The following is a 13094-nucleotide window of genomic DNA, read 5'->3' as shown; positions in this document are numbered from 1 at the left end:
GTCCGTGTAGGAGGTGCGAGTTTGAGTCCTTCTCCGCACAGCACGGCAGTAGGCTGAAAGTGTCTGTTCGGTCCGAGTTGCTTCTCATCATAAAACCGACCCGCTCTGCTCCTGTCTCGGTCACACCAGCGGGTTTGGACTCTGGTGTGTGTGTGTGTGTGTGTATCCATCCATCCGTCACACCAGCGGGTTTGGACTCTGGTGTGTGTGTGTATCCATCCCTCCATCCCATAACACTAACCCCTGCAGCCCTCCTGAGTTTCCTTCCGTGAGTATCCATGGGCTCCTCCCCAAGAGGAAGTGCACGGTGTGGGTCAGGAGCAGAGAATGCTGAGAAACACGTAAAGAGGTAAAAGTTCAGTGAAGGGCAAACACCAGATGCCCAGGTTCAGGGCACTGCCCTAGAGGCATCTCTGGGCTTTACATGTCACCTGCACTCGCAGGCACGTCAATGTTCACCTTTTCATGCCCCTGCTCAGGTGTTTCTCGTTGTTTTCATGTTACAAACTCTTTTGAAAGCAGAGCTCCCTCGTTGCAGTGTCACCATGTGCTGAGTTTTCAGACTAGAGGTACAAGTGTCTTTCCTTTGGATTCATCACGTGTTGTTCCTCTCATCCTTGTACCTGGAAGTTTTGCTGTGACTTCTGCAGGAGTGAACCAAACACCCAGGGCAGGAGCTGGGGCTGCATTTGGTCTGTGCATAGGGAATGTGAAAGGCAGAGAAATCAAATGACTTGCTGAGTTTGTTATAAATCTGTAGCAAACTCTTTGTGGTTCTTGGAACTTTGGGTTCCTTTTTCCCTACTCTGCCTGACAGCACTGTGGAAAAGGCTGCTGATGCTTCTGGGTGGTGTTTTCTATGTAAATGCAGCTGATAATATGTTAAGGAGTTGGAGTGTGGTGGTGTTTGTCAGGGAGGCAGTGCCTGAGCTTGTTGAGGTGCATTCTCCTGAGTATGCCAGGACAGCTGGTGCTGGACCAGTGCTTGCAGATTGTCTGGGATTAAAAAGATGAACTGAGTGACTCTGAGAGAATTCATGAATTGACATCAGCACCCAGTTCCTTGACAGTGGTCTCTGCACTGCCTCTTGCTTTAAAAGTTACACTTGTAGGAGCATAATGCAAGTTTAACCTCCTGGAGCATTTCTGGCTCTGCAGTGCCAGCTGGGAGCAGAGCCCTGGAGAGCATGGAGTGAGGATCACCCTCACTGCAGGGATGGGTCCTGGGTTAGGGTGCCAGGGAAAAGAGCCCCTCTAATGCATTAACAACTTGCATTTAATATTGCATCCTGAGAGAGCTTTGAAGTTAAATGATCTTCACAGCTTCCACCTGGAAGAGGCCATGTCTGAGCATCTGCCAAACCTCAGTGCTGCCTGGACCAGGCTGCAGCTCTGGGCTGCATCTATCAAACTGCTCCAGGTTGTCCATTCAGGAATTGTCCTTTTTAGAGTAATGCAAGTCAGGCTTAACACCCTAAAACCAAGGCTCAGTTAGTTTGTAGGAGAGCTCAGTGCTCCAGCACAACCTGAGGCTTTGCTGCACTAGACAGAAATAATTAAATTGGCTGGATGTTGTCTCTGTTATCTTCTGCCCCAGTGTCTGTCTGAATGGGAAGTGCATCTTTAATGATGAAAACACGCATAATGCTACTTTCTGAAGCCTTGCAGTATCCTTAGGAACATGTTATTTAGGGATGGGCAGGATATTGTTGGTGAGGAGGACTTGGTGAGATAACAACAGAACTGGGATGGATTTGTTTGCTTTGTATCTCCTGAGAAATAAATGTTGATTTATGAGGAAGGAAGATAGAGGATTTTTTTTCCACTGCCTTTATTTTACCTCTTTTTTTTGCATCTCCCAGGCACCTCTGAGGAGGTGACTCCTCCTGTCCAGCAATGCTTCATGATCCCCAAAAAGGAGATAAATGTGGTGTCCGACATGGCCAAATGGAAACGATCTCAGGTATGGTCTGGGCACAGGGGAAACTGGTAAGTGCTACTGGTCTTGTAGTGGCAGCCAGGTCAGGTCTGGGAACAGCCAGCAGGTAAAGCAGGTTTGGGCAAGGAATGGGAAATTAATGGCTTTGTGTTTTAAAGCAGAGGAGTCCCTGCCAGTTTGTAGGAAAATTACTTGGCAGTGAGGTGTGGAGTCTGGCAGCCAAACCCTCCAACAAAGGGGGAGCCAGGGGTTGAGGGAGACCAGAGATGCTTAGAAATGATTACTCCTCCTTCCCAACAAACCAGATGAGGAGCTGGTGACTGTTTCATCCTACCTAGCCTGTACTTTATACCAAAACTGGATTTACCCAGTGCTGTTTGTGCTTGCCTTGAACATAGTCCTGCTGCCTAGCTCTCTGGTAGCACCAGGCTGGCTTGGCTCCTGGGGCCTTCCCACCTTGCTTTACTGGAAAGGGCTTTGGAGCTGAAGCCTTCAATTTCCAGGATAATTTTTGTTTACAGCGTGTGTGGAGCTGGTGGAACAGGCAGGTTCTCCCTGCTCTGCCTTTGAGGGATTGGGGTGTTAGCCCAGACTTGTCCCACCTCTTAGAAGCAAATTCTTGCTCACTGACTGATGTGTCTTCAGAGAAGCAGAAATTATAGCCAGGTTGTCAAGCAAACCTTCCTTTAAGTCTCCTGGGTTTAAGGACTTGCTCCTTGTCAGGACTTTGGTGCAAGGAGGGAGAGGTGGCAGTGTGCTGCTCTGGAGCTGTGGAGCTGCACTGGAGATGATGCTTCAAAAGCAACAAATTCAAAGAGAGGAGCAGTGAGGAGCTTGGGCTGTGTCCCACTGCTCTATCATGTGTGAGCAGGGGGGAAGAGGTCAAGGAGGAAAAGGGAGATAGCAGCACAGGTCTGGGAGGAGCAGTGCAGAGCAGCATGCCTGGGCTCAGCTGAGACTCTGCAGAGCTGAGGAGTTTGAATTTGACCTGATAGGAGCTGAGGGAATGATGTTGGGGGCAGCAGGAGCATTGCTAGGGTTCTTTTTCTAGTTTTCACAGCAATGCACAGTGCAGTCCCCATCTGCCTTCTGCCACAAAGAGCAGGAACCTCACAGCAAGCCCTGCACCCCTGGGTGTCTCTGGGGAAGCAGTGGTGTGTGTTGGGAAAGGTTCCCTTGGGGTGCAGGATGCTGCCATGCTGTGTTGTGTGTTCAAACAGTCCATGGGCACTCTCTGACATGCTCTGCTCTCATGTGTGTTCACAGGCATACGCAGACTACATGGGCTTCATCCTCACTCTGAACGAAGGTGTCAGGGGCAAGAAGCTGACCTGTGACTACAAAGTTTCAGAGGTAGGAAAAGAGTTTGGATCCCCTTGTTTTTAATTTCCTGCCTTTTTTAATCTTTTTTTTTATTCCCTGGCTCTACAGTGAATATTTCCTAGGTGAGGAATGAGTTGGCATCTTATCTGGGAGCCAGGGAGAATAAAATGTGGTTGAGTTCTGCCTGGGGATGTGAATGTCAGGCTGCCATCCTCCCCCCAGCATGCAGAGGGTCTGGATGTGCTTGCCTTATGGGAAATCAAGTAAGTTACAGGTGGACAGAAGCTGGTGGGGAAAAGGAGGATGCAGAAAGGATATGTGTGGACGATGTTTTCACAGTTTAACTTCAACCACTGACATTTTGAAGATGTGCTATTCCCTTCTGGTTGCTGGCAAAAGACTGAGATGTCTGTACTATTCCTGTTCTCCCACTGGCCTTTCTGTAGGATTTTGGGCAAATCACTTCTCTCCCTGTCCCTGAGCTTCTGTGTTGCTCAGACTGTGTTAACAGCATTGATGTCCTCAGCCCAGGCTGTAGCTGAGCTGTGCAAGCTCTGGTTTGACAGTGCACAAGCTCAAGGCATGTCACTGGCTGCACCTGCCTCGCTAAGGGTTGTGCCAAGGGCTAAGGAGCCCTGGGCTGAGCTGGGGGGGTTTGGGAGGTTTAACCTGAGGGACAGGATCATCCCTTCCACGGTGTTAAGCAGAAAGGACCTGTTTTTCCCTGTGCATGAATGTGGCTGTCACCTGGCCCTGCCTGCTGCCTGTTCATGCTCTTTAGGCATAGTGAGATCATTTGGAGCCAGAGGGAAAGGGCAGGAATCCTCACTGGTGTCACTGCTGGCCTGAGGGATCTCTGGGTGCTGCATGATCTGCCACCAGCTTTGCTTCCGTGTGGCACGCTGGATCCTTCCCTTGTTCTGCATTGCAATGAGGAGATTCTTGGGTACATTCTTGCTGTTCAAACTTGGCTGTGCAAGAAAGCTGAGAATGATCTCAAAAGGTCTAGGCAGAATGGGCAGCAGACTGGGCCCTGTGTGTTTGGGGATTCGTTCGGGTGTGGGGAGGCAGCTGCTGAAGGTTTTTAACCCAGTGGTTCCTGTTTGAAGCAGGTGTGTTGAGTCCAGCCTCCCCTCCTAGGAGCCAGTGTGTGAATGAGAAACTCCCTTGTAGTTCATGGGGGGATCTGGGATAATGAGTGCCTCCCTTCCAGGCTTTGTACCCACCTTTTGTTCCTTCAATTCAGTAGAAACTGCTGTCAAATGCTGCTCTTGCTGTCTGCTGTTTGTGTTTCACCTTTGAGTTTGGTCTTTGTGGTGATCTCGCTTGTTCCCAACCATTCACAGAGCAGTTCTAGGGAAACAAAGCATTAAAAATGAGCAAAACAAAGAGGGAGGAAAAAAACCCCAACCCTCTTCCTACGAACCCTTTGAGCTGTCAGGAAAAGCTGTACCAGAGCTGCATCTGCAGCAGAGTCCTCTTGGAGGGAATGTTTTCCACCCATGGTCCCAGTCCAAGTGACAAACAAGACACGATCTCGACTGCTTGGGAAGTGGCAGGGAACAAGACTCATTCCCTCATGCTGAGGAGAGCAGGAGCCTGTGACTTGAGGCACAGGTGGAGCATCCCCAGGGTTGCCTTGTTGATGAGGTTGCTTGTTCACGCGGGTTCCTTTGTAGATCAAACTGCTTATCTGTGCTTTTAAAGGCTCAGCCCCTCGTGGCCTCTGCTTGCATCTCTGCTCAGCTTTCTTCTCTTTTGCTGTACCTGCTGCTGATGTGCTTTTGTGCTGCCCCATCTTCCTCCCTGATCAAATGCCAGGGACACCTTCCTTTGGCAAATGACCTCCTGGAATTCTTTCTGCTGAACACATATCCTCTCTGTGACTTACTGGTATCGTTTTGCCATGGAATGAAAAAGGGAAAGTATGTTCTGCTCTGCTTTGAAAGAGACAGCTTAATGGTTTCCAGAGAGCGTGTGTCGATACCAAACTGTCTGTTGGAGCAGGAGCTGGATCCTGTGGGGGCTGCGCCCCCTCAGAGACTTGCTGAGCTTGCTCTGCTCCTACTGAAACATTGTGTGGAGCTGTCTGGGGTTTGCTGGAGGCATCTGACAGGCAGTGATAGCCGAGCTGTTGTTTAGGACTCCGGCGTAGACACCATGTCTGGCACAAGGTTGTGTGACTGATAGGCTGTGACCTGCCTCTCCCTCCTGGAGGGAGCACTTTCCACGCAGGGATCTGGGGCTGCAGCCTGGAGCAGTGACTTGGAGCAGTGGAGCAGAGCAGTGAGGAGGAGGTTAATTTTGGCCATGTGAGGAGCAGACCTTCCTTTCAACCAGCTGAGTGCACTGGGGGAAACTGGCTGTGAACTGGACAGCCTTGTGGCTTGCTCTGCTTCCAGGAGGGAAGTGGGGGAAGCAGCAAATGCCCTGATTTTAGCAGCTTCCCCCTCTGACAGAGCCTGAGGAGCCCAGAGGGGCAGACTTGGTCCCCATGGGCAGCTTTGGCTGCCGTGATGCCTTCTCAGCACCTCTGTCTGCCTGGCCCCTGCTCTCCAGAGCTGCTGACAGGTCTGTGCTCCGTAGGAAGCTCTGTGGTTTGCCTTTGGGACCAGTGGCAGACTCAGGGTCAAGGAGATGCAAAATCAGCACAATGAGAAGAGCAAGGAGAGCAGGGGGGAGGCTGCCCTTGCTTTGATCACTGGAAAGGTAAAGCAAAAATAGAGCTTAAAAACCCAGCCAGGCAAAACAGGGCTGCAGTGGTGCTGATGGTTGTGTTCCCATAAGCTCCTTTTTTCCCCCCACAGGGGTCAGCCCTGGATGTACAGGTTTCCTCTGCTGGACAATGGGAAGCTGCTTCTTTTAGTCACCCCCTTTTCAAAGGGACCTGAGCTCAAAATGAGCCACATCTCTTTAATTATTTATTGGTGTGGCTGAGCCGGCAGCTGGGTCCTGCTCTCCCGTGTTCAGTGGGGCTGGGCTTTTTAATCCCTTTAAAGCCAGTGAGTGGGGAAGGGGAGGTTGGACTCTGCTCCCCAGGGAAGGAGCTGGTCCGTGCCAGCCATTTATCCAGGCAGCACCGAGTGCTCACGGAAAGGGTTTGAAATACGGTGGCTGCTCGTAATGAGCTGCTGGTGCCGGCGGATAAATCACCAGCACCATTTAATTATTTAATGCAACCCAGTGCTGAGGATGCTGTTGCTTAATTGGAGGGGAATGCAATAGCCAAGACAGAGTAGGGCTGAGTCCAAACCTGGCCCGATGCAGTGGGGATGTGCTGAGTTCCTGTAGTGTTTTGAGAGCAGATAGCTGAGGCAGAGGAGAATGTGCTGCTTTGGTCCATGTGTATCTAGGGCACTGGCCTGTTAGTGGCTCCAGCTTGCAGCCTCACCACAGAACCCAAAGCTTTTGGCTCTCTTGTCCCTTGGCTTTTTTTGTGTTCCTGGTGTGCTCAGGTCCTGTCCTCTATCCCAGCCTCTAGCCTGGCTCAGCAGTCAAGTGGGTCCTGTGGGGTGGATGGATCCCTGTCCTGCCCGTTCCTGCTTCCCACTGGCTGATCCCACCATGTCCTTGGGGTGGCACCTCAGAGGGTTGTGTATGCCATGAGACCCTTCCCCCTGGGAGCGATTTGCAGTGGCAGCACAGCTCTGCCATGCCTGTCTTTGCCCACCCCCTTCGAGTGGCACTTCAAGGGCTGCAAACTTGCTGGGCTCGGCTGTTTCCTCGTCCTCCAGGCAGCAGTGTGAAGAGTTGAACCACAGCCCAGGAGACCAGCAGGCTTCACACGGTCGATGCCTCCAGCAAAGTCAAACCAGCCGCTGCTTCTGCTGTCCTCTTTGTCCCCTTGAAGGAGGAATCCCCTCTTGAGACAGAGGAGCCTACATTGCCCGGGGCTTGGCCAGCTGCTGTGGTGGCTGATGGCTCTCTGGCTGCTCAGAGCGGGGCAAGGAGAATCCCAGAGCCTCTGGCAGGCTTGACCATTGTCAGCAGAGCCTCCTAAAACTGGTTGGAGCTGCTGAAAGTGCTGCCTGTGGTGTTGCCTCTTGTGGCATAGGGTGTAGCCATTCCCCAGCTGTCTGAGCCAGCCTGGGTCCAACAGCAGAGCTGAAGACATTGTGCTCTGTCTGCTGCACCTCTCTTGTCTTGCTTCATGGCCACTCTCATACATCCTACACAGGTTCCTCACCTCCAGCAGTAGGTGTGAGAAACATGGCTATTGTCCTTGCTGTTGTCTTCCCATCAGCTTTGTGTTTGTGTTTAGACATTTCTCTGAGAGCTGATGAGAGCACTGGTGGGCAAACCAGGCAGTCTCTTCCCCTGGATAGGCTGTGTTTTGCCACGTGCAGTGAGTGTCCCTGGGCTGGAGCTGCCATGGTGGTCTGGCTGGTAAGAGTTTGAAGCAACAGAAATCGTGCTGAGAAGGTTGACTTGCTGTACAAATGTGTCATGGTTTAGCAGCATCACTGCTAATCCTGGCTCCTGAGAGACACTTCAGGACAATGATTAGAGGCCTTGAGAAGGGCCTTTAAATCACATCATCAGCTGCTGGTGAGGATATGCAGTAAGTGCTGTGCTGTATCCTGTGTGCAACAGAGAACCTTCAAGATGCAGAGAATTGTGCAGCACTTCCATGCTGCTCAGTCCTGTGTACCCTACGGCTAGGAGCTTGCTGTAGCTCTTGTCCCAGAGGTTTTAGAGCACAGTGTTGTTACAGCTCATGAAAGACTGTGTGGGTGACTGGAGAGCCTGCCTCAGGCTGGGCTTTGTACTGGACTGATCTCATGAGGGGGAGAATGATTTTCCCAGCCCCTCTGCATTTTGAGGAAGGTTGGTACATCACCTTTCCACCAGCCATCCTTGGGAAGAATGGTGTGGGCTTTAACGACTCCAATCCAGGACAGAGGTGTCAGAGCCTGAGGGACTCCTCTGTTTTATGTCACTGTGACCCCTCATTCTCTTGCTCTCTGCAGCCCATTGAAAAGCTGGTGGCTCTGCTGAACACCCTAGACAGATGGATCGATGAAACCCCCCCAGTGGATCAGCCTTCTCGCTTTGGGAACAAAGCCTTCAGGACCTGGTATGCCAAACTAGATCAGGTGAGCATATCTTTACTGTGTAGCATTCCCTGCAGCTCCCACAGAAGGGCAGTGTGCTCAGCAGGGATGGCAGAATGGCTTTGTCACTGTGTGGCAGCCAGGCAGACTATGGAGGAATTACTCAGATAAGCTCTGAAGGATCCACCCCTTTATAAGCATCACTTACCCCTGACCTGGTGCTGTCTTTTCCTCTTATGAGAGCATATGGACCATGTAAATGCTCTTGGCTGGGTCTCCAAGTTCTGGATGAGCCATGAGGGCTCTTTCCTTTGTAAGTGCCCACAATGTCACGAAATCAGAGGAAAGTTGAGGAAACTGCTCAACATCCTTCAGCTCAGAGCACTTGCCCTGCACCGAGCTCTGGAGGTGGCAGAGTCCCAGCAGCAATGGGTTTGCTGGTGCTCTGCTGCTCTAGTGATGCTTTTGTCCTGGAGATGGCTCAGTGGGTAACTGGGTCAATGTACTTGAATGGTGAAGCTTTTCTGTCCTGCAGGGTTCATGTAGCTTGGGTAAGGATCAGGCCAAGCTATCCCTGACTTGTTCCATATCTGGAAATGACTTCTTCAACAGGAGAATTTGCTCCTCTGTCATGCTAGCTCTGGCCATTGCAGGAGAGCACCATTGCAAGTCCTACTTAGTGACAGCATCTGAGCAGAGGGTGACTTGTCCCTGGGGACTGTGACAGATCTGTGCTCACTCAGGGGAGTCTTTTGTGTCTTTCAGGAGGCAGAAAGGTTGGTCTCAACAGTGATTCCCAAGCATTTGGCTGATGCTGCCCCAGAAGTGGCTGTGTACCTGAAGGAATCCGTGGGGAACTCCACCCGCATTGACTACGGCACAGGTACTTGGGAAGGAACTCTTTGGAGCTGGGTGCTGCATGTTTTTAAACATGTCATTAGCACTATTTTAGTTCCAGCTTGAAACAAACACCTTCCTTCTAGAGCTCCCTCAGCCCTCTGTCCTGTGTGGGCTGTGACTGAGAGCTGGGGCTGGGAACTGTGCTGGAGCTGTGACACCCTTTCACATCTCATCCTAGGAAATGGGAACTAAGCTGTTTTAGGATAAGCTGTAGGACCTGCTTCAGTGCATGCAGCAGTCCTGCAATGGGCAGTTTAGAGGGATAAAATACAATGGCTTGAATTGGAGCTACAGTGAGAACCAAGTTCATGAGCAGTGGGAGGTGTCCTGAGGTCTGGTGGTGGGACACAGTTGCTTACAGAGGAGACAGCATTTTGCACCTGAGGAGATCCTGAATTGCAGGTTACCACACTGGCTTCAACAAGACCTGAATCCAGAACTGTCTGCATGCTCTGCTCCTCTGTCTGGAGGACAGGTGTGTCCTCACCAAAAGGCAGGACAGCAGGATGCTGTGAGTGCAAGGAAACACCACTTTGGACTTGGGCAGGGAGAGGAAGAGGAGGCTGTGGGTAGAAGGCTGAAGGCTGTGCAGTGCTGGCTGCGGCTCACTGGCACCAGGGGGAGATGTTGTCCTTGGAAAGGGACCTGCTAGATGAGGTTTGGTCAGCTGAGGAAGGAAATTCAGGCTCTCCTCCCCTCCCGTGTGTCCCAGGCCAGAGGTCCATGTCCTGGCTCACTGTGGCCAGACTGTAGGTGCGTTTTGCTCCTTCCCTGGGAGCTGCTGATCTTGTACTCTCCCTTCTTCTGTGGTTTCTTCTGTTAAAAGACGTTTCTGGGTTTGCTGGTTGTTTCTTTTCCTTGCTGTTAGCTGGAAGCCCAAGCTGCAGAGGCTCAGCCTGAGATCCCAGTACCTTCTGGGACAGACTGTTCCTGGCAGTGTCATGAGATCTGCATCCTTCCGACACAGATATTTTTGAAGCGGGAGGAAATCTGCTTACTTGCAGATGTGAGGTTCTCTTGCATCCCCTGAGCAGATGACTCTGCAGTGCTCCACCTTCCCTGCTGTGCCAAGCTCCTGGGAAAGTCCCTGCTCTGCTCCCAGCATGCCCAGTATTGGAACTGGTTTTCCTTAAGAACTTCTGTTCTCAAAGTTAATAATCACCTTATGAATGTCTAGAAGATCCTTTGGGTGGGTGCTGCATGGGGTGAAATATTGTCAGCTCATGGCATTAAAAGGGTTGAGAGGGGACCGTGACTGCTGTGATTTCTGAAGAGCTGCTGTAGTGCCCACAGAAAGGTTGTCCTGGGGACCAGAGACACCAGTGTCATGTCTCTTCATGTCTTTTACCTCCAGGGCATGAAGCTGCATTTGCAGCCTTTCTCTGCTGCCTCTGCAAAATCGGTGTGCTCAGAGTGGATGACCAGATGGCCATTGTCTTCAAAGTGTTTAACAGGTGAGGGAATGGAATGAGAAGGACTGGAAGCATTGGGCTGTTTGGGGAAAGGGCAGAATGGGAAAGCTGAAGAGAAATTGAGACAAAATTAGGATCAGATGTACTTTTCAATGGACTGTACAGTGACCCATAGTAACTATCTCCAGAAAAAGTGGTGGCCTCTTGTCTGTCAGAGGCTGAGTGGCTTTCTGGAAAGTTACTTTAGTGGAGCACAAGTTACTGAGCTCTGTGGGTGAAGCTCTCTGCTTTGTGATAGACAGGAATATCTGATCACAGGATCTAACATCTCTTCAGGCATTAAAATTAAAAAATCTATGCAATTGGCAGGACTCCACTGCTCCTCTAGCTGTGTTTCCAGCCCAGGAGGTAAAGTTGGTAGTGATGAAACTGGTGGAATGGGTGTTTGGAGTCCAGAGATCTACTCCCAGACATATCCGTATTTAGTGGCATGGAACCAATTTCCTTCAATATTACTTCCAGGTTTAATTTTCCACTGGAAAAGTGGAAGTAGTGATTGCTGTAACTGGTTTAAAACTTGCTGAGCTCTTTTGGAAGCTGTTGAAGGAGAGCAAAGTGTTAATGTTTTCAAGTAACGGTAGAGAAGGGGAAAATGTGTACCAACATAAGAAACTGGAGATAAAATAAACCTCTGCTACTGTATTTCTCAGTGAATTTGGTGTTAGGTACCATCATGCAAAGATGCTGACTGTATAGTCTATGTACTGTGCTGTATGTGGGAGTCCTGCTTACAAGTGATAAAGTTGTGTCCTTTTCCAGACTAGATGTTGTCCTCATATAAGTCAGAGAAGACAGAAGACCTTGTCTTAACCCTTCTTTTCTCTTTGGCCTCAGGTACCTAGAAGTGATGCGAAAACTTCAGAAGACCTACAGGATGGAACCTGCTGGCAGCCAGGGCGTGTGGGGCTTGGATGACTTCCAGTTCCTACCTTTCATATGGGGCAGTTCCCAGCTGATAGGTACTAATAAAAATCTCCTCGTGTCCCAGCCTGCCCTCTGCCCTGTCTGTCTAGGCTGCAAAGATGATGGAACTTGGGGCTGACTTTTAAATTCAAATATGTCAAATTTGTGTATAATACAGCAGAAAAGTTTGGGGCTTGAGGTTTTTGTTCCTCTCAGCTTTCCAGATAAAGCTGTTTGCTTAGGTTGGGAAATGGAAGGCATCCTTGTACAGTACATCTGTCTTTATTGCAATGACAACAAACCTTTTAAAAGGAGAGTCTTGATTCTGGTGCTTGAAAACACATTTTCTGCCTTGGGGAGTTTACCAGGTGCTCTCACTGCTGAGACACTGGAGTGGGAGATGAGCTAGAAGGGAGCAGCTCCATGCTGACTTCTGAGGAGCTCTGATGGGAGGATTGAGTTTCTGGAAGAGGGGCAAGACAGCACCTGATAGAGCTTGGTCTCAGAAGGGAGTTGCCATACAGGTTATTTCCTGTTGTCTCTTCTCCTTTTTAGACCATCCAAGTCTGGAGCCTCGGCACTTTGTTGATGAGAAGGTGGTAAATGAAAACCATAAGGACTTCATGTTCCTGGAGTGCATCCTCTTCATTACAGAGGTGAGGGCTGGAAAGTTCGTCCCACAGGGACATTCTCTTGACATTAGATACTTGGCTCTGGCTGTGGTTTTCTCTTCCTCCTTTGCCTGTTTGTTTGCTCTCGTGGAACTGTGTGGATGAACCGTTGCTGCATGACTGAGGTGCTCTCCTTGAATGAGTTGAGACAGGGATGTTGAGAGGAAATGTAATTAAGCTGGATGGGCTGTGGATTGTAGTTGAAGGGAGCTGTAACAAAAGCAAGCAAATAACCTTGGATCAGTCAGTGGGAACTTGGATGGAGAAAACTCGTGTGTACAAATACTCTAGGGAGATGAAGTAGGAGCTGCAAATCAACTGGGCCTGCCAAGACAACCTCCCTTCCTTCCAGCCTTTGGGTGCTGCCTGGCAGCCTCAGGCCCCTCCTTGCTGAGGGCAGAGATGGTGCTGAGACTCACCCAGCTGGCAGCTCTCTCAGGACCATGGTTCTGCTCAGGCACTGCAGGACCCTTAGGTGAGGGGCTTGTGATCCTCAGCTTGTTACTGTTCCTTGATGAGAGAGCTGACAGCTTGCTGCCCTCAGTATCAGTGGAGAATCCAGCTATGTTTCTCCTGCCCCACTCACTGCACAGTCTGGACAGGGAGAGCAAGTACTACATGTTTTGTTGTGGGGAGGGATTTCTTGTCTCTGGCAAGAGGGAGTTGATGGGATTAATTTTGAAGGACAATGTGTGGTTCTTCCCCTTTCTTCTGTTTGCTTTTCCCTCTCCTTGCCTCTCTAATTTAGTGATTAGATGAGAAGGGAGGTTACAGACTATCAACTTAGCCTTTCATGTAGGAAATCTTCATAGGAGGCTTTGGCCCAAACCCC

The 13094-nt window shown here is 50.3% G+C and overlaps 1 protein-coding gene across 3 annotated transcripts in view; it reads left to right on the top strand.

Moving 5' to 3' along the window:
• The first annotated feature begins 1865 nt into the window (after positions 1-1865).
• Positions 1866-13094, top strand: part of PPP2R4 (protein phosphatase 2A activator, regulatory subunit 4) — a 20505-nt gene continuing 9276 nt past the window's right edge. Inside the window, exons 1-7 of one of the 3 annotated variants that reach the window (XM_009083394.1) lie at positions 1866-1963; positions 3206-3292; positions 8233-8358; positions 9082-9199; positions 10571-10670; positions 11523-11647; positions 12147-12247. In XM_009083394.1, the coding sequence (XP_009081642.1) occupies positions 1904-1963; positions 3206-3292; positions 8233-8358; positions 9082-9199; positions 10571-10670; positions 11523-11647; positions 12147-12247 (717 nt within the window). In that variant the 5' untranslated portion in view covers positions 1866-1903. The remainder of the gene's footprint in view (positions 1964-3205; positions 3293-8232; positions 8359-9081; positions 9200-10570; positions 10671-11522; positions 11648-12146; positions 12248-13094) is intronic. The other 2 variants (XM_009083395.1, XM_009083396.1) reach the window with 2 other exon arrangements.

The sequence above is a fragment of the Acanthisitta chloris genome, unplaced genomic scaffold, assembly GCF_000695815.1.
Source record: "Acanthisitta chloris isolate BGI_N310 unplaced genomic scaffold, ASM69581v1 scaffold5341, whole genome shotgun sequence".
NCBI classification, from domain to species: domain Eukaryota; kingdom Metazoa; phylum Chordata; class Aves; order Passeriformes; family Acanthisittidae; genus Acanthisitta; species Acanthisitta chloris.
This window is presented reverse-complemented; position numbering and strand designations above follow the sequence as displayed.